The sequence below is a fragment of the Rhinolophus sinicus genome, linkage group LG07 (assembly GCF_036562045.2).
Source record: "Rhinolophus sinicus isolate RSC01 linkage group LG07, ASM3656204v1, whole genome shotgun sequence".
Classification (NCBI taxonomy): domain Eukaryota; kingdom Metazoa; phylum Chordata; class Mammalia; order Chiroptera; family Rhinolophidae; genus Rhinolophus; species Rhinolophus sinicus.
Window position 1 is genome coordinate 28,889,517 of NC_133757.1, and position 25,596 is coordinate 28,915,112.

The 25,596-nt window shown below is 45.8% G+C and overlaps 2 protein-coding genes across 6 annotated transcripts in view; both read right to left on the reverse strand.

Annotated features, from left to right (window-relative positions):
- Positions 1–20: 20 nt before the first annotated feature.
- On the reverse strand, positions 21–11,404 carry CYP26C1 (cytochrome P450 family 26 subfamily C member 1). The gene is made up of 6 exons (XM_074339376.1): positions 10,818–11,404; positions 10,068–10,292; positions 9,304–9,579; positions 7,738–7,893; positions 5,432–5,761; positions 21–3,273 (listed from the first exon to the last, which is right to left on the reverse strand). The coding sequence occupies exons 1-6, from the start codon at positions 11,019–11,021 to the stop codon at positions 2,896–2,898; spliced, it is 1,569 nt and encodes a 522-aa protein (XP_074195477.1). The 5' UTR covers positions 11,022–11,404; the 3' UTR covers positions 21–2,895.
- A 1,233-nt stretch (positions 11,405–12,637) lies between these two features.
- The window catches only part of EXOC6 (exocyst complex component 6), a 166,782-nt gene continuing 153,823 nt past the window's right edge, over positions 12,638–25,596 (reverse strand). For all 5 annotated transcript variants that reach the window (XM_019739513.2, XM_019739530.2, XM_074339380.1 and 2 more), the window contains exons 21-22: positions 15,017–15,129; positions 12,638–13,900 (exon numbers count right to left, since the gene is read on the reverse strand). In XM_019739513.2, coding sequence (XP_019595072.2) covers positions 13,768–13,900; positions 15,017–15,129 — 246 coding nt within the window. In that variant the 3' untranslated portion in view covers positions 12,638–13,767. The remainder of the gene's footprint in view (positions 13,901–15,016; positions 15,130–25,596) is intronic.

The window sequence follows — 25,596 nt, forward strand, 5'->3', positions numbered from 1 at the left end:
CCTCCGGCCGGTGAGCAAAGCTAGCGAGCGGGGGCGTGACCTGGGGCCCAGTCCCAATCCTCGGGTCTGACCCGCCTGTGACCCATGCAGGCCGGACCGTGACATCCGAGTGAACTCTGCAGGGCCACCTCGCCAAGTTCAGCGCGCGCCGGGTCACAAGATGAGTGGGACCTGAGGGCTGGAAATTGCTACGGGGTGGGATGGGGAGGGGTGTTTTAATCTATCTGCCCATCGAAACCGACAGGGTGTCCGGCGGGGGCGTCCAGGAGGAAAGGATTCACTAGGAGAGTGGAGATCATTAAAGAACATCTTGAGGGGGCGGGGGTAAGGGGTCAATAAATTACCAGCTCAATAAAAACTTTGATCTAGAAACCTTGCCAAGCTTTCTTGGGTGGCAGTCGCAGGGGAGGGTTGGTTCACTGGAAAACAAAATGTTTCCAAGTTGTTTACAAAGCAGTCTCCCTGTGGCTAAGGGTCGGGGGTAGGGAGTAGCTTTTTGCTGGGGCTGGGGGAGGGGAATCAGGTGAGCTAGGGTAACTAAGACCCATCTTCCCCTTTACTCCCTTCAGCCCCTTCTTTCCATCTCTTGAGCACTCAGGCCTGTCTCAGGGTTCTATGCCTGCTCTTTCCTCAGGTTGGGGTGTCCCTCTCCCAGGCCACCACTGGCTGGTTCCTTCCAAAGTTGAATGTCTCCTCCTCAGGGAAGATTTCCCTGCCCACCCTGCCGAATTTAGCCCCTAGGGACTCAGCATTACAGGCATGCTTGGTTTTCTTGTCAGCATTTATCACCATTGGACATATTCTTGCTCTTTTGTTTGCTAGTGTACTGTCCACCTTCTTCGTGAGCATATCAAGTCCAGCGGGACAAGGACCATGTCTGCTCCTTCCTCAGAGGATCTGGGGCTACTAACACAGGGGCTCAGGTATTCGTGAAATCACTGAAAATGATGGATCAAGGGGAAAGTAGGTAGAGTAAAATTGGAGCTGCCCCCTACAGGGGCTTATAGTTAGTACAAACCCCAGAGCTGGTAACCCAGGTCTCTTGGAATCAGCTCTACTGTCAGGGCTCCTGAGAGTTCCCTCCCATGTTTCTCCTCTCCCCCAAAATCTGGTTCTCCTGCCCCACACCCCGGTGGAGCTTCTCAGGCCTGGCTGTCTGTGCAACTTTAGAGAGACCTGAGGGCAAGCCCCAGTCCTTCCACTTTTGCAAGCTCGGGGGCCTGCCAAGCCCAAGGCCTGGCGCCGGGCCTGTGCTGGGCAGTAGGTGATGAATTGCCCTGGATGGGGTTATGGTGGTGTCAGCCGGGCTCGGAAGAGCCCGCTGCGCTCTGGAGCTAAGGCCCTGCCTGAGCCTGCTGCTTTCCCCTTTCCTTCTGGCCCTGGGATCCACCTTAAGCATAAGGTCAGGAGGGCACCAGCTTCCTTCTGGTTCACTAAGGGGTCAGCTAGGGCCTGGGCGGCAACTTTCTTGGCTCACCCATCGCATCCAGCTGCCCCTGCCTGTTGGAAGATGGGTGGCAGGTTGAAGCAGTTGGGAATGAAAACACTGGAGGTTCTTGGCTTTGATTTAAACATTGGTGGGAAGGTCTGTGTTGAAAAGGTCCAGAGAGAGTCTTTAAGCCAACCTAAGTATCACTATGAAAGGAGAAAGAGCTGAGCCCTAGACGGTGGACACAGGCCCACAGACTGGGGGGAGGGAGGTAAGTGATGGGGTGGAGGAAAGCACTGGCTTGGCAGCCCAGGAGCCCATTGTTGGCTCCTTAGGTGAGTCTTTGGCCTCAGTTTCTCCTCTGTAATTGAGGAGGTGGAGGTAGTGACCTGGAAGATTCCTGCAGCCAGCTATCATGGAGGTAGCTCACAGCCCAGCTCTCAGGGCTCTCCTATGTTCAGGGGGGAAGTCTCAGCAGCCTGCACCCCAGGCTGCCCCAGCTCCTGGCCCCTCTTTGGGTATATGCGAGGATGGGTGCTGGGGGAGGGGGTCTTTCCTGGGTGTCCCCTACCTCCTAATCTATGCCTTTCCACCAGGGAGCAGCTGCCCAGTTAAGCCCCAGCCTCCTTGCTCAACTGCTGCCAGGAAACTTTATTTCTTGGCCTTCCTGTTTTTGGTACATTTATTCCAAACCTCTCTGATTATGTCTCAACCTCTCATGAAAATAATCCAGCCTTAGAGACATCTCGGTATGCCTATTCTCCCCCGTATAAATGCGAAGATTAAATGAGTTATTGAAGAAGGAATTTTTCTTTTAAGAAGTCGGCAGCAGAATCCGGTGATGTGAAGCTGCTTAGAGCCCTGGAAGCGCCCACAGTTCTGAGTTTCCGCCGAGACCGGCAGAGTGGCCACGGCACACTGAGCGGAGGCCAGTTGCCTGAGGGCCTTCCGTTGGGCGCCTTCTCGGCATGTCTTCCTATGGCCCAAAGCCAGGCAAGGGATGCGCTCCGGGCGTCCCCGCTTCCTTGCAAGGCTTGCAGCTACGGCCGTGTGCGGTGGGTCTCGGGCATGGTCCACAAGACCCAATCCTCTCCGCGGCCCCACGACCCACCCACCCTCCCAGGTTTGACGCGAAAAGGCGAGGCAGCGTAGCTTCTAACAGAGTTCCGCTCCTTCCACCCCTGCTTCGGGATCCTGGGAAGGGCTTGTGAGGCTTGGTCCACGATCTTTCCTTCCTCAAGGCGCCAAGCTCACAAGAGGCACCTTCTCCCTGGCCAGGGCGCTTCTACGGTGCCGTGACGGTGGCTCGCACTCCCCCTTCCTCAGAGTCTGGCATAGAGACTCATTCAGTGACCGTTTCTTGAACGAGTGAGCGAGCACCCGACCTGGCACTGGGGAACCGCAGATGGATGGCGCTGTGAGTGCATCAAAACCATTGGCCAAGTCATATCCCGCAGCGCCGGGGGTCAGAGGCGTAGTCCATCTCGCGCTGCCGAAGGCGCGAGCGGGTGGAAAAAAAGCCGCAGCCCGTCCACTGGGTGCACGATGGGCACGGTCTGCATGGCGGGGAAGTCAGGCGTGGCCAGTTCCCAGCGCGCAGTGCGCACCAGCTCCACCGCTAGCAGCTGGAGCACGGCCTGCGCCAGCTCCTGGCCGAGACAGCTGCGCGCACCGCCGCCGAATGGGATGTAATGGAAGCGGCCAGAGGCGCCCCGCGCATCCTCGCCCGCCGCGCCGAAGCGCTCGGGGTCGAAGCCCTCGGGTGGGCTGCGGTACACCGCGGCGGTCTCGTGCGTGTCCCGGATGCTGTACATCACGCTCCAGCCCTTGGGGATCTGGTAACCCTGTGGGGAGGTGAGGAGACCCGCCTGACCAGGAGGCACCAGGAAACCCGGCCTGAACCCACCCTCCACCCCGGGTGCATCCAACAGGCTTCCGAAAATTGGCAGGAACGTGCGTCTAACCCGGAAACTAGGAGACGGCTCTGTGTTCCAATCTCAGCTCCTTCTTTGGTGAGCTGTGTGACCTTGGGCTAGATACTCAATCTGTCTGAGCCTCAGTTCCTTAATTGTAAAATAATAACAAAACTGCCCATTTTGTTGTTGTAAGGCTAGAATAACGGGTCTGATATGCATATTAGTGGTCAGTAAATGTGATATTGTTATTTATGTTTCAGTGTTTTGGTTTTGTCTTCTTTCTTCTGACATTAGATCAGGAGACCTAAAATGCAGTTCTGCACCTACCAGCTGCCTGTGCCAGACAACGCGAATGACAGGGATCCCCATTTCTCTAGGACCAGCTCAACTATAAAGCTCTTCTTTGCACTGAACTGAAAACCGTCTCTCCATCCTCCCCATCCATCAGCTGTACAATAATAACGTTCGGGTCTGGTCGCCACACTTTTAGAAGGCGCACATAAGAATTAAACTGGGGTAGCCTTAAAACGTTGGAAAGCAGCCGTCATGTTCCCTGCATCCTCCAGCTTTTTAAACTATTCCACTTTCTGACGTGTCTTCCAACTCCCTGACTACCCTGCTTCCCTCACCTGAACAGGGGCCAGGATGCCTACTCAGAGGCTCTCAGCAGGTGGAGAGATCTTGGAACCAACCAAGAGCTCTCTCTCTCTCTCTCTCTGTCTCTCTCTCTCCCCTCTCTGGGCCTCAGTTTTCCCATCTGGGGAAGACCTCTGCCCTCTGCTCCCCCGGGTGGACCTATGTTCCTCTCCCTCTGTTTCCCTAACGTCTTGTGGGGCATGCCAGTGCCTGCAGAATAAAGTCTGAATTCTAATGCAGCATCCACGACACTTCTAAACACCTCATTAATCCACCCACCTTTGTGGGGGCTGTCCCTTCTCTGTGGTGTGCTGTCTCCATCCTAACCCTTTACTGCTCCAGCTCAAATGCCAACCCCCAAGATGTTTTGGTGTCATCCAGCTCTAGAGATCACTTTTCCTCACACCACAGTTTGGGATGAAGCTGTCAGCTCTGCCCCCCTTTCTCTCCTTGATGAGCTCCTCCAGGACAGAATCCCAGTCTCCACGGTGTCCTGGAACCTTGGTAAGCAATGCACCACGGATGTTCTCGATGTTCGATGTTTAAAGTATAAGGGTCACGGGAGGCAGTTCCCACTCTGCCTGGAGCCTCCCAGCAACTGAGCTGGGGGGAGGGAGGACTGATTGCTGGGGGAGAGAGAACTGCAGTGGCAGCCATTCAGGCAAAAGCCCTCAGTTTGGCAACGCTAGGGCTCGGCTCCTGGATGCCGCCACCGTGCCCAATAACTCTGGCCCCACCTGGAGTGTAAGAGCTGGAAGGGACCAAGACGGCTTCCTTCCAGAGAGTAAACGGGGGCCTGGAGTGAGGTGGAAATTGCCCAAAGTCTTAAGAGATAGAGCCAGGCCTAGACATAACCTTCTTGCCCAGCCCAAGCCAGCAGATCCGACCATTAAGAGACTCTATCCTATATTTTCATTGTCCTGCTTTTCTGGAACCCAACCTCAGCCAAGGCCCTGAATAGGTAACAAGGATCAGTTTCTTGATCTTGTGAGGGAGTCTGAGGCGTGGGGTACAGACAGGACAGCGTGGGAGGCTCTCTTTGTTCTCCACCTAGACCCACTGGCTAAGAGGGGTTGCCGTGTAGAGAAAAATACGTTTTTTGACTCTAAAACTCGGCTCTAATTGAGTTGACCGACCCGCACTGCTGCCAAAAGCAGTATATGGAGTTCTTAGCCTTGTTGGCTCGCCAGGCACCAGGCTTGCGCCCCTCAACCGTGTTTCTGGGGAAATGAAGCAGGGATCGGCCAATTTCACAGGCAGGAAAGTGGAGGCTGTGAGAGTGGAAGAGGAGACAGGCAGTACTAATAGCCCCACCCTCCGCCGAACGCACGGTGGGGGGGGCGGGGAGGGGGGGCGGGGAAGCGACGCCCCGCCTGAAGCATGGGGACGGCTTAAGGGGGTGGGGCCAGAAGACTGGAGCGGGTGGGGGGGCTCGGGGCGGCGCACTTACGTCGAGTTCAAAGGTGCGCAGCGCGGTGCGGTAGCCCCCGGACACCGGCGGCAGGGGGCGCAGCACCTCCTTGACCACGCAGTCCACATAGCGCAGACGGCCCAGCGCCGCGAGGTTGAGGTCTGGCTCGCAGCTGCAGTCGGGCCAGGGCCCCGCGCCATTCCCTGCAGCCCCTGGCCCGCAGCTGCACGCGCGCCCCAGCCCTTGCGCCTCTAGCTCCTGCTGGATCTTGGCGATGGCTGCAGGGTGCTGCAGTAGCAGCAGGACGAGGGACGTGCTGGCACTGGCGGTGGTGAAGAAGGCGGCGAAGAGGAGCTCCACAGCAGACTCCTGCAAGACAGCCCAGGAGGCGCTGAGTCTTGTCAGTGGGCCCTGGCCTCCTGGCCCCAGGGCTGAGATGCAAAGGGCCCAAATTGACCGATGTGCAAAGGCCAGAGAACCAGGATGTGCCACTGTGGTGGCTACGTGCGGTCCCAGAGTCGACTGAATCGGGAAAGCCACATATAGCAATAGGCAAAACTAGAATCTAGCCACTTTCTTTGGGAAAGTTCCCAGAGATAATACTAGAACCTTCTTCTGTGTGTTGTTCTTAGTGTATGAACTCTAAGTGTATGAATTCATTGGCTTTTTACCCCAGTTCCACGAGGTACACTTACAGCCCTCTTTTAACAGGGTTGGAAACTGAGGCTCCAAAAGGTGCTCAAAGTCCCTACAGCCAGTCGGGCTGAGAGCCCAGTGCTCTTAACTGCCCTGTGGTGTCTGCAACCCCAGCTGGATGTCCTGACAGTGACTGCAGTGGAACTGAGGGAGGCACCTGCAGCCGCTACCCCAGCCTCACACCAATGCAGTCTTCACGGCTTCTTCCTCCCACTTAGTGGAGTGGTCTCAGTGAGCCACTAAACCTCTCAGTGATTTGCACTGCCCAGGAAGAGCAGAGGAGGGACCTGCAGGTTTTATCCTCCAGGCCCCAGCCCTCACCACCCCCTGCCTCTGTCCTCCCAACTTCCCGGTCTTCCTTCTTGCAGCTCCCACAGTGTGTGTTTATACACTGATTTGTGTGATCACGGTATGAAGGTGTACACCCCCCTCCTGCACCTCAAGGGCAGGGGCTGTGCTTTGATCACTTCTCAATCCCCAGTCCCAACATAGAGCCTGAGAGACCCACTAGGTACATAATATTTGGGGAATGAATGACTTGGTCCAGGCTAAGTGCCTGCCCTGCACAAGATGGGGAGCCAGGACAGAGACCTTAAAGCCAGCCCCAACCTCCTCCCTGGCGAGGCGTTGCTTGCCTGCCTGCCTGCCTGCCTGGCCTGCCCTGAATCCCAGACCAGAACTGAAGATTCATGAGCAGTGGGTCTCTTCCTGAGAACCTGGGACCCCCATCCCCAGCTCTGTCAAGGCAGAGGAATCATCCATTCCATTCCGTACCACTCCTCTTCACCATCCAGAACAGTTCATACACATGGGCTCCCCCAGGACTCTGGAGTCCACTGCTCATCTTCTTCTAATCCCCTTGACTCTCCCAGACTTTACAAACACCCAGGAATCAGGGTAGAGATTATTAGCCCCATTCTCAGAAAAGAAACAAAGGCTGAGACCCAACCTTTGAAGCTGGTGGAATGGGGAAATCAAGGTCCAGAGAATGGATAGAAGTTGCTTTTGGAAGGGCTGTGGTGTACCCATTTCTAACTTTCTCCTGTCCAATCTCTCCATTCTTTTTTGGTTCTCAAGCAGGTCCTGGGGGCCATTCAAAGCTTCCCCCCACATCCACTACATGCACTCTATGTGTACATGGGGAGGGGTTCCAATTCTCTGGGAGATCTCACAGTGGTCAAACAGACAGGTAGAGGTGGCAGGTGCCAAGGTGCCTCATGGGAGGAGAGTATTGATTTCTGGGAGGATGAAGGGAGCTTCCAGGAGGATGTGAAGTTTGACCCTGAGCCCTTAGGGTTTCCAGAGAAAAGGCATGAAGAGGGCTTCATAGGCATGAGGACAACAGGCAAAGGCATGGAGTGACAGAGAAAGGGGAGAGGGGAACGGAGCTGTTTATGGCCAGAACCTGTAAGGAAGGGCCTAGGATCCATGCCTTTATTGCTCCCACTGAGAGGGATGGCAACTGGCCCAAGGTCGCAGAGCAAGTGCTTGTGGCTGAGCCATAACTGGAACCCAGATCGCTCTTTTCCCCCTCAGTGCCTGTGGCTTAAAGTGGGGCCAAACAGGACATTGCTCTGGGAATGCAGCATATGTGTGGAGACCTGTTAGGAATGCAAAAGAGGGGAGAAGGAGAAACTTCCTTCACCTACCTTCAGCTCCTGTACTGAAAGCTCATGGCCCAACTCCCTAGTGCTGTGGATAATCATGGCCAAGGCGTCATCTGGCTCCCCAGCTTTGTCTTCATGAAACTTCTCTGCAATGGCCTCCTCCAGGTGCTGATGCAGCTGGTCACGTGCCCGGATGCCCTGTTGCATGAGGAGAGAAGGGAGGTGGGGCCTGAAGGCTGAGAGGGCCAGACTTGGGCACCTACCCCTAAAATCTTCCCACGGCTGCTCTGGTTCTGCTGAGTTCCTGGTGTGAACAGTTTCCCAGCTTCCCACATAGTAGGGGCTTAATAAATGCTCAGAAACTTGTCCACTCTCCCTACATACCAGTCTGTCTTGATTATCACAAGCTCCCTTTGAGGCAAGCAAACAGTTGCTGTCGTCCTGAGGAGAGAATACTGAGGCTTAGAGGGGACAAATGATTGCCCAGAGTCACACAGCTGTCAGTGCGCATACCTGGCACAAAGTCATGGAGGTGGAGCCAGCCCATTGCCCTTCCCCTGCACTGGGCTCAGGCAAGGACAGTGGGCACCAGTGCAGAGAGCAAGGGACCCTTTGATACATCCAAAAAAGCTCTGGCTTGGAGGAGGCAATAGGAGGTTTTAAGCATTAGCCTCTGTAAGGGCTTAGGCAGGAGGGCCCAGATGCCCCTCCAGAGCTGAGGGAGCAAACAGGGCAAAAGCATTTCAGCACTTGAGATTTGTAGTCAGAGGAGATGGGGTTCAAATCCTGCCTCTGCCCATACTAGTTGTGTGATCCTGGGTAAGTCATTTAACCTCTCTGAGCTTCAATTTCTTCAACACAATGAGAAGAGCACTTTGCAGGCTGAGAGAATTAAGTCATGAAATTAAACAAGGTGATCAGCCCATATGATGTCCCTTTATACATAACTATTATTTTTATTCAGGTGACTGAAAACCAGTGCAGTGCAGTGGCACCGTGAAAAGACCCGGTCCATGGAGAAAGGAAAGGCGGGATGGGGTTTCCTAGCTGCTCTCTGGGCCTGGCCCTTAGCTCTGAAGTCTGAAGAGGCCGCGGTTCTCTGATCCGGAAACTCGCGGGCCCGGGGCCTCGGGCGGGGAGCAGGCACCCACCCCTCTCCAACCCCGGCTGGCGCCGGGCTGGGCCGGGGGCGTGTCTGCGGCCCTAATGCTCCCATCCGTTCCGCAGCCATCCGGGCTTCCAAAGGGGCGTTGGAGGCCTGGCCAGGAGGCGCCGCTCTGGGGAGGGGCTGGGCTGATTGGCCAGGCGCCCGCCACCTAGACCGAATTCAGGAGGCCCGCAGCTGATGCGGCCAGAGCACGTCCCGTCAGGCGTGTCAGGCGTCGCCCAGAGAGGGTGTGTGGCCTGCCTCGGGTCACACAGCGAGTCAGGACAGAGGCCAGCCCCAGCGCCCACCGCCACACCATGCGGCCTCCCCTCCCTGGGTCGTGACTCTGTCCGCCAGCAGAGATGACTCGTGGGCCACGCTGAGGGAGCCTAGTCTTGGTCTGGGAGACCCTCCCACGCCGGGAACCCCAAGAGGAAGGTCTAGAGCTGGTGTGGCAGTACCTTGCGCAGGCCGCTGAAGGGCACATCCAAGGGCAGCGAGAAGAGGTTCTCCACGAACTGCTCGAAGGTCCGGGCCAGCTCCGCGCACTGCGACTTATCCAGCCGTAGCCCCAGTAGAATGAGCGCGGCCATTCGGAAAGTGAGGGCTTTGGTGGCCTCGTAGACCGCAACTGGCCCGCGAGTTGCGCACCAGGAGCGCACCTCACACCGCAGCGCCCCCTGCAGGCGTGGCACGTAGCGCTCCAGAGCCCGGCGGCTAAACACTCGTGCCAGGACCTGTGGGGAGCACGAGGGGTCAGCCCTGGCCAGCTGTGGTCCGGCCTCCTCTGCTTGGCGATTCCAGAGGAGCCAGAAGGCCAGTGTTGGGCCCTTCCTCCTCTTCTAAGTGGCAGGAACCTAAACTGTTGGCTGTTGCACTCGCAGTTCCCTCTAGCACTTCTCTGATGTACACAGCCCCTCCCATCCATCCAGGTTCCAGTTGCCTTCTCCTCCAAGAAGTAGTCTTTAACCTCTCTCCAAGTTTGAGTTTCTAGTACTTCTGGTATCAGAGTTACAAAATATCGGAGATGAAAGTCCCAGTCCTGGCCTTATAAACTGAAGCCGGAAAAGATAAGAAACTGGTTCAAGGCTACCCGCTCGTTAGCCAGGGGTCCCGGCCAGGTTCACAGTGTACCCCTAACACCTAGCTCCGGTCTGGCTCACAGCAGGTGCCCGAGAACCGCGGGTGTGACGTCCTGATGGCCCCTTCTTTGGTTTTGGCTCACCTTGCGCCGCTGCCGGTGTGGCTCGCCAACCGCGCCAAGCAGTGTATGCGAGCCCAGTAGGATGTGCGCGCTCTGCGGCCACTGGCTGCGCACAAGGCGATGCTCGCCCAGCAGGATAGTGCGCACATTCTCAGCGCCGCTCACGCGGATCACTGGTCTGCCCAGCAGGTGCGTCTTGAACACTGTCCCATAGCGCTCTCGGCGGGAGCTGTGGAAGCGCGAGCCCTGCAAGCGAGGAGCCGCGAAGAGCGCTGAGGTCGCTAGCGATCCGGCCCAGGCCTCCCAACTGCCCCACGATAACAACTCCCTGCTCCAGGCTGGCGCGTTACTCTACAAAAGTTTCGAATGGGCCTCGCGATACCCCATGGGAATGTAGATGCCCCTGTTCCCATTGGTGAGATGAGGAAACTGAGGCTCACAATGAGCGCCCAAGAGCTCACAGCTGAGAACTGCCCGACTCCAGGTTGTATGTCTATAGGACGGGGTGACATGCTCCTGACTCCTTCCCAGAACCCCTCTGTTCACCCCCGCGTTGTGTCGGGATGTGTTTTAAGATTTGTTAGGGAGAACTCCGGTGACAGACAGTCCTTCCGAGGGAGAGGCTGGGCAAAGGCGAGGGTAGTGTATGCTCCCTGGGGTCCTAGGCAACGGGAAGGGACTAGCTACGAACTGTGGGGGCATTGAGAGCGAGGAGGATCCAGCCAGGGAAGAAGGGGCCGTACGGGGTAAGGGGCACGACACACTGCTCACCTGAACTAACCAGTGCAGCGTTTCGCCGAAGAAGGGCCAGCCCATGGAGCCCTTGGGCAGGGGCAGGGCGGAGGCACGGTCTCGGCTCAGCGTCCAACGGAGGGTCCATAGGTGCTGGGCCAGGCTGAGCAGCAGACCCGCGCACAGGAGAACGGTGCCCGCCGCCCCCAGCACCGACAGGCAGCTCAGCCCGCAGGGGAACATGGTGAGCCTGTGGGGGCCAGGTCACTCACAGAGCACTTGGACAGCAGGGGAAGCAAGAGCTGGGGCACAGGCAGCGTGCAGTGCTCACCTGTTCAGTCCGGAAAGGTCCCGGGCTTTCGGGGCCAAACCCGAGGGTAATAACCTCGAGCAAGGACTTCGCTCTCAAAGCCCACTGGCAGTGGAAGGTGACAGTGACCATGCGCCCTTAGGGAACGTGCCTTTCTCGAGGCCGGCGCGCTCAGGGATTTTCCTCGGCGGGGTGTTGGCTGCCTCTGACCGACCGCTCACGCCGGGCATCCGCGGGCACCTCCCACCTCCGCCCACGGCCAGGACTCCTTTGATAAAAGCAGCGAGGGCGGGCAAAGAGAGGAGCTACTCACCAGTGTTGCCAACCTGGGCTGTGATCACCGCCGGGGCTGCAGACCCCCGCCCCACCTCTGTTTCTCTCCTCCCGTCTGTTAACCCTTCTCGGGCTGCCCCAGACACGTTTATATACATACTGGCTCCCTCCCTACGGACTGATGCCGACCTACACGATGTGACGCGTCCATGCATATTTAAAGCGCTCCACGCAGAGTCACTATTGGAGGTGGACAGCGGTGCTCACTTAGCTGCTAGGGGCAGGGCATGGCAGCCGCCCGGGGTGAGCCCCGCGCAGATCCTCCGCCGGGCTTGCGGGTTCGCGGCAGAACTTCCCGGCTCCACGCAGGAGCTCGGCGGTAGGAGAAACGAGAGCACTGAGCTAACACGCTCTCTTTGGGATCCCCACCCTCGAGCTTCTAGGTGCCCCTTCCCCTCCCGGTGCTCCAAGGCTAAGGACTGGCGTTTCTCCCGTTTGCTGTTCGCCTTTCGATGCCAGCCTCGGCATCATCACAAGTGCTTGTAAGGATAGCCGAGGTCGAGATGCTCCGATATCGCCCACCCCTCCCCGGTGTCTGATCTACTTCAGGAATCCATCAAACGATAGTAGTGTCTGTCATTGCTGCCCAAAGCCCACATGGAGCAATATCCCCAGGCGCCTTTCGGGTCTCAATGACCGAATGCACCGTTCCATCCCCCTCCGCCACCCCCACGCCCCCAGTCTACATAGTTGCTCGTGGGTCTTTTTGGGTCCCGTCTGAGGGCTCCAAATACCCCAGGACTCGAACGTCCCTGTCCCTACAGTGCAACCAGAGGGATGGGGGAGTAAAGTGTAGGGTCCTTGTTATTACTGAGAAGAGTAAAGTGACCTCAAGACCATCCCATCTGAGACCCACAGTGGTCTGCTACAAATCAATGCAAAAGCAGCATCTCTCCGAATCCCCGACGCCTGGCCAAAGCCAGGGAGACATCCTGAGTGCCCTGGAGGGCTGGGTAACACACGCGAGGGGCAGCCACATTCCAGTCGTCAAAGAGAGCTAACTGTTCACCGCTCCTCTTGTAACTTCTAAGAATTACCATGTTTTCCATGCAATAGTTTTTAAAGTGTGAAATACCTTAGGCTAATAGTTAACAGAATAAATTGTTTATTTTCTTAGTTTTGGAGACACCCCCATTCAAATAACTAGGGAATAATAGCTTTTCTGAAGGAAGTAGTTGTTTTAAATCAGGAAGCTCTGAATAGATGCAATAGCAACTCATTTTCAACAACTTGCTCAACTTTTTAATATTTCAGCACAAAATCAAGAAATATACATACATATAATCTTTACACTTATTTTACAGAGTCAAGGATAAGTTTCTTATAGGCATAAATCCTGAAAATGCAAAAGGAGTATTCAGCATAAATACAATGAAGAGAAAGTAGGGATTGGATTGATGTTACCATTTGGACCACGGTAATTTACACAAAGGGAAATGTACATTGGTTTTAGGTTTTCCAGAGTTCATTTGGTTTGGCTTGTTTCCACAGTGAGGATATGGTACTGAGATCTGCTATTTGGAGAAAGTAACCTGACCCCTGTGGTAACTGGTGTGTGGAGGAATATCTCTCTACTCTCACACAAGCTGCACCTGAAGTGGTTAGCCCCACTTAGTTCCTGTCTTCTCTTTTAACTTGAACCAAACCAAACCAAATAAATCCTAGAATGGGGTCAGCTACAAACAATATAGTTAGAAATATAACCCTGCTGAACAGAAACAACACTGCATCTTTAGAAAATCCAAAAACTTGTCTTCGTGTTCAGAACGATTAAATTAAACCACCCAAGGAGAACAAATAATTCACATTCTTACTGAGTTAAATCAAGTTTGATTGCAGGGACCTTTAAAGATTTGTCTATCTCCCCCTCAGAATCAGCAGAATTACAAAATTTTTGTCTACTTAAACCATATTGAGGTGAAAGTGAAAGCTAAAAGAAAATGATAGTGAAGTACTCCCATATCAGACATGACTGTATTCCAAAACCAGATACTGATGAAGAAGAAAGAAAAATTCAAGTCTGAATACAAAAAAAATCGTTATATGTAGGGGCATAAGTTTTTCTAACATATTTACAATCAGTTTCATATACAATTTTTTACCTGATTTATATATTTTTTAAAAGTGAAAATATTAATGTCACATTTCCATATACAAAATAGTATTCAATTATTTAAAAATCCATACAAATGATATTTATTATTGTCTCTTGTTTGAGCTCTCCTCAGTTTCTCTTCTCTATTGTATTTTTGAATTCTGCAAACAAATTACTGTTATAGCCAGTGTCTGTTAGAAACCAATGTTGAATCATGAATTTGGTATCACTGAGGGCAAGCCATGTGAAGTCTATGTGTGATGGGACATACCATTCACCAAACTTCTCAGCTGTTTCATGACTGTCTCTATCAACTTCTGTTTGTCTCGATCATTCTTCCTGAACTGAGCAAATATATTGTTCTTTTTGTTAGTATCCTTCACCCTAGGAGTATATGTGAATGAAGAAGCTTAGTAAAAGGAAATTAATAGCTATGCTGTTACAAGTAAAATATATCTTGGCATGCTCTGAATTATCTCACATTAACTCTATGCTTGAAAAACATATTTCAAAGAAAATAGGTACTAACAAAATTACAGAAATAGCAACCACACAAAAAACTAGCAGCTGTAGTTTACATTCTATATGAAGCGGTGTTTTTGCATTATTATGTAAATCTAAAGTATGTTAAGTTTTCTAATATTATACTATTTTCTAATATAATTCCATAAAGTATGCTAAAATACATACCCTCTATGGACTCTGCAAATCACATTCATAGCAAGACAGGTGAAAGGAAAAATAACATTAGAAAATTTAAAGCAGCAATTTTTTTTTTTTGCCTCAGTGGTGTTTCATGGTATTGTAAAATAAATTTACATTTATTTTAAACAGTTCCTTTTTTCCTCTCAAATCAGTACACCACAGATATTTTGAAACGTGAGAAAACACACTTAATTCAAAAATTGAAAAATTTAATAGTAATACTTAAAAAGAAATATGATTGTGTAAAAAGAAAATCTGCCATATAATTTGAAGGAAAAGTAATACCTAAATGTGTGTTATTTTCAATTGGTCAAAATGCACCAGTAAATGTCCTGTTACTTCAGTTTTTACAATATTATTTTTCAAATCACATACTTCTTTACCTGCAAAGAATCCAATTCCATAACGGTGGGATTTTGATAGTACTCACTGGTAGCAAACATTCCAATTCCTAGCCATATTTTACAAAATACTTTCTTTTCTATATTATAGTATTTTTAAAAAATTGTTCGAATTCTCACTTGTAAACATATTTCTAAGGCCAATTAAGCCTGCTTATTGAGGATACAATAGGAACAATGTTTTGTTCCTATCAACATAAACAGAAACCTCATAAAACTACACCAAATTACTGTTATTACACCAATACTGAAGGGCAAGAAAGAGGCTTAGGTTTTGGTCATTAAAATGGACTGAGCAGACATTTCTCTTTTGATGAAAATACCTAGTTCTTCAATTATCACTGAATCACAAAATGCTAAAATATTAAGCAAAAAAGTTTTCAAATATACTCACTTCTCCAAAAGAGTAAGAGCTGTGTTTGGATTCACCCGGAGGTACTTAGAAGCTGGCTGTCCATAATCAGCTAGGTAAGTAGACCAATCCCAAACCATAAACAGGTCAAGGAGCTGAGGGAGATGGGGAAAATATTAAACCAACTTTTCACTATTTACCTACAGCTTATACATAAAGTATACACCACTCTTGATCCATTTTAATATGACCTGCTTCTTAGATGGAACACAATAAGGAAATTCATTTTTAAAACTTCATTAACACACTTTATAACCAAAATAGTACATACTATCTTTTTACTTTTGACATTACTAAAATTGTCAGGGGTTGCTTTTCTAATAAAGTACTTGGTTGCATTTTTAAATAATTGTAAAATAATGAAAACATTCTTAACACACTGAGGTACAGAGATTTAATTTTTACACATTATTCACTTCATACTCAAATTTAATTAATAAGGTTTGGTGCTACTAACTGAAGAATTTTAAAGAACTTAAATTGAACCTTTTCTCTTAGAGGTTAAGTATGTTTACCTTTCTAAGAAGCCATTTGCACCTAGACTTTCCCAAAGTAATTTAAACCAAAAGCTCAGATAATCTCAATTAAGTGCATTAAACAACCTCTGCTGGATTCTCCCTGGTGATAGATCCTCAGTAGTATTATGAAATGAGGTCTTCAGGACTCAGCATGTTAACTCTAGGCGATCATTTTGTATAAACAAACAACAACAAAAAAAACCCCTCTTGTTTTCCGTGCTGTTTTAAAATTGACTATTTGCTTTATAATCTCCAGTTAGAATTGTTGTCAAATACGGAAGTAATCTTTTAAAAGCAATGCTAGACATAAACCAAAGCACCAAACTCCTTATCCAACTTTAAAACCCTAATCCCCTTTAAGCCATTTAAAACCAACTTCCTATCCCCATTCGAATTGTTTCAGAAAGCTAAATGCTTTACTTACTACCTTCCTTCAGTTTTTATATTATTCTTTCTTCTTTGTTTTAAACTCACTTTATACATAAAGAGTATATTGCTTTTGCTTTTGAATGAAGGAAGCATTTGCATTTACTCATAGGATATGTGAGAGTTTGGATAAAACCTATAGGGTGGTTAAAATCTAAAGAAAGGTTACAAGAAACTAGCTCTTCCTTAGGAAGGTAATGCACTTATTTGTCTCTTTTCCCATTTGACTGTATAGCTATTAATAGAGCATTTCTTGTAAAAAGAGGAAAATTGTATCAAGACAATATTAACTGCTAATATTAAAAGCTACTTTGTTCTCTTTCGGACATTCTAGGGCATACCAAAATTTAAAACACTGGTACAGAAACTACACTGATAAAATGTTAAAAGAATATACTGTCTAAAAAAAGGAAAGGGAACTTATTTAAAATCTGTTTAATTTTTGACTATTGTAACAAGTACATTTTTCCTTTCACAAGGAGAAGTTACTTTCATACACTCTGGTGGTGAATATGTAAATTGGTAACTTCCCTGGAATGTGATTTTGCAATATGTTTTTAAGGACCTTATAAAAATGGCCATTCCCTGTGACTCAGCAATCATACTTCTAGGAATCTAATTTCAGGAAACAATAGCAAAGGTGGACAAAAATTTATGAGCAATGATATTAATCTCAAAAATGTTATTTATCAATAAAACAAGAAAAAAACCCTGAAAACAGCCTAAATCTCAGTATTAAAATAATGATTAAGTAGTGAGATAAGACAAATATGTAGTTATTAAAATCGACGTCTACACAGAATTTTAAATAGCCTGGGAAGACGCTTATGATAAATGTTGCTACTAAAATGACATTAAAAACCCATCAAAAAAGACTGGAAGAAAATTTGAGAATATGTTAAGAATGGCTGTTATTTGTGTGGTGGGATTATGGATTAATTGTTATTGCCTTCTTTATGGTCATAATATTCTACAATGGATATATAGTAACTCAAGAGTTAGAAATAATGTTTACATATTTATATATTAAAATAAATTTTGATAATGAACGCGCCTCACAGAGTTGTTAAACAAAAGCCTCATTTTGAAGGATCCCTTTTTCAGGTATGTGTGTTTGCACAACTGTGTGTGGGCATGCGCGCAGTCAGCAGAAAGAAACACTTAATAACTGTATACTGGCTGTAATCTCCCTTTCTTTCCAAAAGGCATTGGCAACATGACCTTTGGGATTTGCAAGAGGAAGAGGCTTTAAAATAAGTCTGTTTTTCTCTGGTGCTGATCTACCCCCAGGTGGGAAAGGAGGAGCCCACTTAATTAATTTAAAACCTACACCAACTCCAACTGTGAATACAGAACTGGTTCTTTTACAGCACAAAAACAGATTTCCTAGATAAAGAAATATTATGTTTACAATTTCCACATATGGTCAGAGACCCCTACGCAAATCGCTTATCTTTGGAAATTACAGGAACCACAAAATTTAACCCACCTGTCCACATGTAGACAAATCTAATCTACATGTTTTCAAATTTACACTAATACTTTGCAGAAATATTGTGCAGAGTTAACTTATAGCTTTCTGTGGAAATTTGCATAAATCTGTACATTAATGGTTAAGGACTGTATTACCAATGTGGATTAAAGAGCCAAGGATCTAGATAATATTCATTTATTTATTCACCAGATATTGAGTGCCCACCTCTAATGAGCTGCTTTCTGTGCTAGACACCAAAGTATTGAACGCGTCAACGTTTCTGTCCTCAAAGAGTTGACATTATAAGTGGGGACAGTGGAGAGGCAGACAGTTAACAAGGAAACAACATTTTGATGAAAAATATTATAAAAATTATGAAGAAAAAATTATAACATGAAAGAATTATAAAGAAAACTATTTACACAAAATCCCAATAATTTAAACTACAGTAACACAGGAGGAAGCGACTGTCAATTTAATATTAAGTAAGATAGAAACTACTGATTTATGTAGGAGCTAGGAACTGCTTGCTCATTATTCTCAGCCCATGAATCTAGTGGCTGTAGACTTGAGCACCATTTCAGTGTTTATGACCCAAAGGACACATGGATGTAGGTGGAGAGGAAATATGAGGCCAGCAAGCATGCTGATCTCATATTCTGATTTCTCATTTTTATGTGTGTAAGGATTTTTCAAATGCATAATACTGCATTTAATAAGTAAATAGAAAGAAACTTCACAAAGCTAGGCAGGAAGACTCATAAAATGTGTCCAATGGAGTGTAACTACTCAGTAGATATACAAGAAATAACTGACTGACAATGCCAGACCACTATTCGAAGTTTACTTGGGAGCTTTTTTCTTAGGCTTCATGAGTTCAAAAAATGAGCACCCTACAGGTACTGTGGTTTATGCTGACAGCTCTCTGAAAAAGGCCAGTGCTGGCCTGCAAGCAAACTCGGGCAAGTGAATGCAGTCAACTGACTTCCTTCCTTCTACCTCTCCCAGGCTTTAACTGGAGCATTGGTAAAGAAGATACAGTCCTTCACAATAAAGCATTGGGTCTAATGTGGAGTGAGTTAAATGTTCTTTCTAAAGAAATAAGCACTAACATTTCTGAGGGGTCTACTAGTGTCCCTTATCCATAACGGTTGTAAGGCCCTTTTTCACTTTTTAAAGTACAGTTAGCTCTACTGATGTAAAAGACGTAACACAGTACTAGGACGTTACTCCTGGGTCCTACCTAACACTACGCCAGGGCCGATTTATGCACCAAGCCAATTTCTACAAGCTGTCTCCATGCCTGCTTTCACCAAGATGCATGGTCCCTGGTCTTTGGGATGGTTTAAAAAGAACATGACTGCTCTGGCGCCAGAGTGTGACAGGAAGGGACAAGAAACTGGAGTGATGACAGGTACAACCACTGACACTCACCTTCACTCCACACACACTGTCACGGCCTTGGGGACTGCCAGGCAATGGTTTGGCCAGGTTTCACAGGATGCACTATGTCCTTAAATATTAAAACCTAAATTATGGAAAACCTCACTTTTCTACCTCAAGTTTTGCTTCCTTCAGATGGCAGTACATAAACAATGCATTTGTTATTAATCTTACAAAACCTCTGTCTTGTAAATAAATAGTAAGACATAGTCTCAACAGATGAATTTATTAGTTAACACATACATCTGAAATTCAAAGATGTAGATCAAATATGAACAAAAACAAAAATCTCCCCTAGATTATCCAAAAGCAATTTTACAATTACTTATTAAAGGATAAAGTCAGGCATATTATAATGAAAATTGGTATTAAGTTCTATAAATGGGTTTGTTCAAATAGTCAAATAAAGTAATTCCACCTTAAATCCTTTTGGGAAGTAAGCAAAGTATGGATCATATAAAAATGAACAGCCAAATAATGTGCCTCAGTTCTATCTCATCATGATTTATAAGATTACCTAAAATTAGTATCCTAACTTTTTTTCACCAAGGATTCAAAAGTATCCTTCATAACTAATCTGATAACATAAAGTGGATTTATGCCAATATTTGTAAGTGAGTTGTAAGTTTCACTTCCTCAGCGTTCCCTGTGTGTGTCCAGCAAACAAAAAGATTCAGCTTAAGGAAAGAAATGGTTGCATGGGTGGTCCCATTTATATGCTCAAAACAGTTGAATCACTTCAGAATCACTGAAGAATTCGTTTGTGTCATCACATTTAGTTTGCTGACAGTTTCCCATCCTAAGTCTCACTCCAGATGTACACCCAAGAAACTTGGGGTCTCAGACCTGTTGAGATCACTTTGTGCAAATGACACAATGAATCTAGGCCGACTTAAAACCATTCTATGGAACTTGAAGTGACTTTTTGCCTTTGTAAAAGTGAACCCAGAGTGCCAGGTCATTTTTTCCTTGAATCTGGTTTAGCTTTCTTTGTTTTGGGTCTTTTGGGTTTTGCTTTTGAAGCACCTCAGGGGCGGTGACCCAAGACAGAAGATAAATAAAGTTAAGCCAACCTCAAGAGAAAAGCAATTGGGGATACCAGGTTTGCTTTTGTAAATGTGAACAGTGACCTGGGGGCTCAGGGTCAACCTTAGTCCCCCAAAGTCCCTTTTCCAAACACCAAATCCACCTGGGACCTCAGAGGTACTCTGCAGATTCCAAAAGTAAACCAGGAGATCATTTTTCCTTTGCCTCCAAAAAACAAAGCCAAAGCAAGGGTTCCTAGAGTGCTTCTGAGATTTAAACAACAACAAAAATCCTAAACCATAATACAGCTTTAAGGAAGAAATATGAGTAATTAGGCACTGGGGGTTCAAGAAAAATGGGTCTTACTAAATTAGCCACAATGGGGAAAATACAAGTCCTTTTTCTAAACACCAGAAGTTTAAATCAAATGATGAGCTCCATATGATTTTTAGAGCACTTGGCTTTACCCTCTTTTCCAGCTGTGGGAAAACACATTTGGAAACTCCACATGCTGCACAGAAGAAGAATTGGAAGGAGCAGCCAAAAGGGCTAGGACCGAGCTATAAAAAAAGCAGGACTGTGCTTCCACCCACTTCCCTCTTTGCCCTCATGCAGCCTTTGGGCTGTGCTACACCTGACCCCCAGCCCACACCGGCCCTCTGCCGATGTCCCATTTGCCAAACCTGCTCTCCGGCTGCCTCTGGGAGGAGCAGAAGCAGCCTTGAGCCCGCATGCACGCTGTGCTGCAGAGGCTGTGGACAGGCTCTGGTCTCTTCAAGTCACTTCTCTCAAGTGAACGGCACACAGCAGCACAATGTTCTTAAACGATTTCTGATGTTAAGCTATGCACTAGTCCTAAATAGCTACTAAGTGGGTTTGAAATTTGGGGGGAAAAGAGGCAAAATGTGGAATCTACATAATCAGATTTATACAATCCATATTTGCTTTATCTTGAACTTTTTGATCAGAAGCAATCATATTTAACCCCTTCTGTTTTTAATTCTGTTGATTATACCCCATTATCTCTAAATATGCTTATTTTTCTAATTTTTTTTATCATCTTGCAGCTATCACATAAAAGGGTTTATCTTACTTATACCCCTTTCCTATTTTTGGCAGCTATCACAATTTTTCTCTATTTTGCTTTTATAACATTAATATAATTAAACTTCTATTTCTTGTTATACCACCTTTTAAAAATTTTTTGAAAAACATCTTTGAGATATAGTCCACAAACTGTACAATTCTTCCTTTTATAGTATACAAATCAATGGTTTTGAGTATATTCACAGAGTTGTGCAACCATCTTAGTCATTTTTAGAACATTTTTATCACCCCAAAGTCTCCTATACCCATCAGCAGGCACTCCCCAAATAGGAGTCATATAACATGTAGACTTTTGTAACTGGATTCTTTCACTTTGCATAATGTTTTCAAGTTCACCCATGGAGTAGCATGTTTCAGTACTTCATTCCTTTTTATTGCCAAATAATATTCCATTGTATGGATATACCACATTTTGTTTATCCATTCATCAATTTAATTAACGGATATTTCGGTTATTTCCATTTTGTAATTATAAATAATATTGTTATGAACATTCTAGTACAAGTTTTTGTGTGGATATATATTTATATTAATATTTCTCTTGAGTATAAAACAGCATAGAATTTGTCATATGAACTTTTAAGAGTATCTTCTGACTCTCCATTTAGTAATATAAAAATATTGTTAATAGCATCTTCTATAGTTGAGTTTTAAAATAATTCTTTTGGCAATTGAGGTTTAAAATATTATGTTATGTATATTTACCCCAATAACAATAGGTATTTAACTAAAGTTCCCTACAAATTCTTTATGAATGCAGAAAGATGTTAATAAATTAACAAGAATTTTACCCTCTACTTCTGAAAAACAAAAAGACCCCTATAATTATCCAAAATAGGAAAAAGACATTTCAGATAGTATCTTCACGTAGATTCACCTCAAGAAGTTGATCCTTGAACAACAGGGTTTGAACTGTGCAGGTCCACTTATATGCAGATTTTTTTTCAATAAATACTGTAAATGTATTTTCTCTTCCTTATGATTTTCTTAACATTTTCTATTCTCCAGCTTACTTTATTGTAAGGACACAGTATATATAACACACATATAACATACAAAATATGTGTTAATCAATTGTTTATGCTATCTATCGGTAAGGTTATCCAGTAAGGTTTTCCAGTCAACAGTAGGCTATTAGTAGTTACTTTTTAGGAAGTCAAAAGTTATACTTGGATTTTTGACTATGTGGGGGGTCAGTGCCCCTAACCCCCATGTTGTTCAATGGTCAACTGTTCTTCAGTGTGATCTTGGTTTTTATAATACCATTACATATATATGCAGCTTGTTTTCCTTTAGTAGTGAGAGTACCTGGTTCTGTCTCCTGATACTGTACGGTGGATCTTACCTAATTGAGTGGTAGCACTTACCCAATTACCCAAACTAGAAATCTGGATTCAGTCTGCATTGACTCTTCTCTCTCACTACTCCAGCATCTAACTTATTGCTAAATTGTGTCAACCAGCCTTCTAAATATTTCTTGAATTCACTTGCTTCCTACTTTCCATCTCTACTACTACTACTACTATTACTACTACCACCACCATCAGGTTGGTGCAAAAGTAATTGTGGTTTTTGTAATTATTTTTAACCTTTTAAACCACAATTACTTTTGCACCAACCTACTACTACTACTACTACTGTCCGAGTTTAGATTTCATAATCTCTCCCCTTGGGGCCTTTGGTATTGCCTATCCCCTTTGCCTCTCCCTCCTAACACCCCAGATCCATCAACCTTCATATTTCTGCCAGAGCGATCCAGCTAAAATACAAATCTGATCACACCGTTTACTTGCTTAAGACATTCAACAGCTTCCCAACGCCTACAAGATAAAGTTCGAGTTCCTTAGCATGACATGGAAAGCTATCTTGCACCTAATCCAGGTCAACCTTTCTTGGCTTCCTCTCCTGTCTTGTAATTTCAGCTCCTAATCAAAGAACACTCATAGTTCTCCTATAAACCACGATTACCTCCAGGACATTTATCATTTTCTTCTCAGTATGGAGTCACCTTCTGTTCCTTCTTCACCCAGGTAACTTATTTCATAAAATTGAAGTCTGGATTCACCTCTCTAAGGAGGCCTCCCTAGATGACCTTGGTTGGGTTAGTTGGTCCTCTTTCACGTCCTCATAGCACCCTCCACATATCTCTACCGCAGTACACTGATATCATGGGTTAATGTGTCTGTCTCCGCAGGAAAGAATCAAATATCAATTAATTCCTTTCGTAGTTGGGTGACTCATGGCTACCTCAGCCCTGTCTCCTTCCAATATCCCAATAACTGAAGTGCCTTTTCTTCCCCTAAACATGTACTTTGTAAGTGCCTTGAAGCTGGTGACTTATTTTGCTTAGTATCTGTATCTTCACATTTGGCCCAGTACCTGACATGTAGCAGGTACTAAGTAAATATACGTTGAGATGAACTGTATAGGTTACCTTTTGACACAGAATTTTAGGTCTACACTGAACCCACATCTTATATACTTATAAGATGGCTATGTTATTTTTTACTGTAAACTATTAATAAAGACATCTCTGAATTTTTAGTAATGTCTTATAATTACTCTGAAAGCCAGACTAGTTCATTTTATTGACTGATTTAATTTGTGCTACGGAATGTACCAGAATATTTCACAACCAAAGTTCTGCTCTTGAGATTACCTTTTGGAAACCAGTGGTGCCACCATCAAACATTGTTAAACAAACATTCTTGGGCCATACATTTTATTTTCTATCCAGATTCATTACATCATCTGCCAGCCACACTTATCTAATTGGTTTTTATGTAATGACTTTACCAATGAAGCTCAGACTTCCAATACTAAGGAAATCAAACCTTGAAATTCATGATGAGGTGTTCACTAGACTTTCAGTTCTCTCTGATGAGTCATTTTACTTCATTGGAGCAATGAAGAAATAAGATCTGCCTGTATGAATTGACGGAAGAATTTTCAAACAACATAGAAAGACAATGTGGATAAGCCAATGAAGAAAATTGTATGCAATGTGTCTATACTTCTGGATATAGTAGTTGCTTGGATGCAGGAAGCTAAACGATGCTGGGGTTTCTTTACGTACTCCTTTACAGTGCAACTGTTAGAAGAAAAAGGGGCTGGGGCAGCCGGATGGCTCAGTTGGTTAGAGCGAGAGCTCTTAACAACAAGGTTGTGGGCTCAATTCCCACATGGAATGGTGGGCTGCGGCCCCTATAACTAAAGATTGAAAACGGAAACTGGACTTGGAGCTGAGCTGCAGCCTCCACAACTAGATTGAAGGACAATGACTTGGAGCTGATGGGCCCTGGAGAAACACACTGCTCCCCAATATTCCCCAATAAAAAAAATTAAAAAATAAAAAAGAAGAAAAACAGGGAGGGAATAACTACTTCTCAAAAATTTGTAAAAATCTAAGCGGATATTCTTCTCCCCGCCTCCCCACAATTATGACTTAAAATAAGGCAAATAAAAATTTGGAGAATCTAATAGCTGGATTACTTTAGTGTTGAATAAAATTAGTCATGCATGCTTTACTCTAAAATTTTAGTAAGTCAAGTAATATATATTATTTATAATTTGACATTATTTATAAACACTGACTTTTGGCTTTTGAAGAAACAAAGCTAAACTAACATTATAACTAAATACTTCACCCCCCCTAGAGACACCTTATCATTCTATTTTTTAAAATTGAATTTAGGCCATTTGAGATAAATGAAACAAACCAAAGCCATTAAATCCCAGCTACCTCAAGAGGAAAAAGGGGATAGTTTTTCTGGTAATACCTTAGCAGGCAGTAACAAAAGTAAAACCCTCAGTTCTAGTCCTTGCAAGCAATCTTTGGTTGAGCAGGGAACTGAATTTTAGATACATATCTCGTTTGCTTGGCTTTCTAGAGAGAAGGTCTCAGTTTTATGTCCTAGACTATAAATAGAGGCCCTTTACCATTTTGGCCTTGGATTCCCAAAGGAATGAAGAGTTAGCTAGACTACCATACTTAGCATGAGGGCAACAAGGAAAATAAGGATCTTTGTGGTCTCTATTAAATACAAGAATATTACAATATCTTGGCTAGTACTCATATTTAAGAGGTTTGCATCCTCATTTCATTTCTTTCTAATCTTGTAATAGATTTTGTAATCTTAAACAATTTAAAAAGATATGTATTTAGTTCAGTTTTCTAGAATCTAAAGGGCATGTCTCTTATGCTAGACAATTTATTAACCCCTAATTATCCAGTTACTTGCAGACCTGATTGCATATATAATTTACCTTTGGTCAGATATAATAATTTGCTCAATAAACATGTCAGAACACTTGCTGCTTAGTCTGTTTAAATTGATAAATGCAGCTTTCTTACAGCCTCAAGGCATAATTAAATACAACAAAAGGGAAGTTATCAAACTACACTGCAGCTGATTCACTAAAGTAGGAGTACATAGCATGTAGCCATGGCTTACTTAGCGGCTTGATGCTTAAATGCTTAGTAACATTTCTAGGACAGGGTAACAATGACAACACTGTGACATTCTGGCTAATGCAAGTATCCACATGAATTTCAAAATGGGCAACAG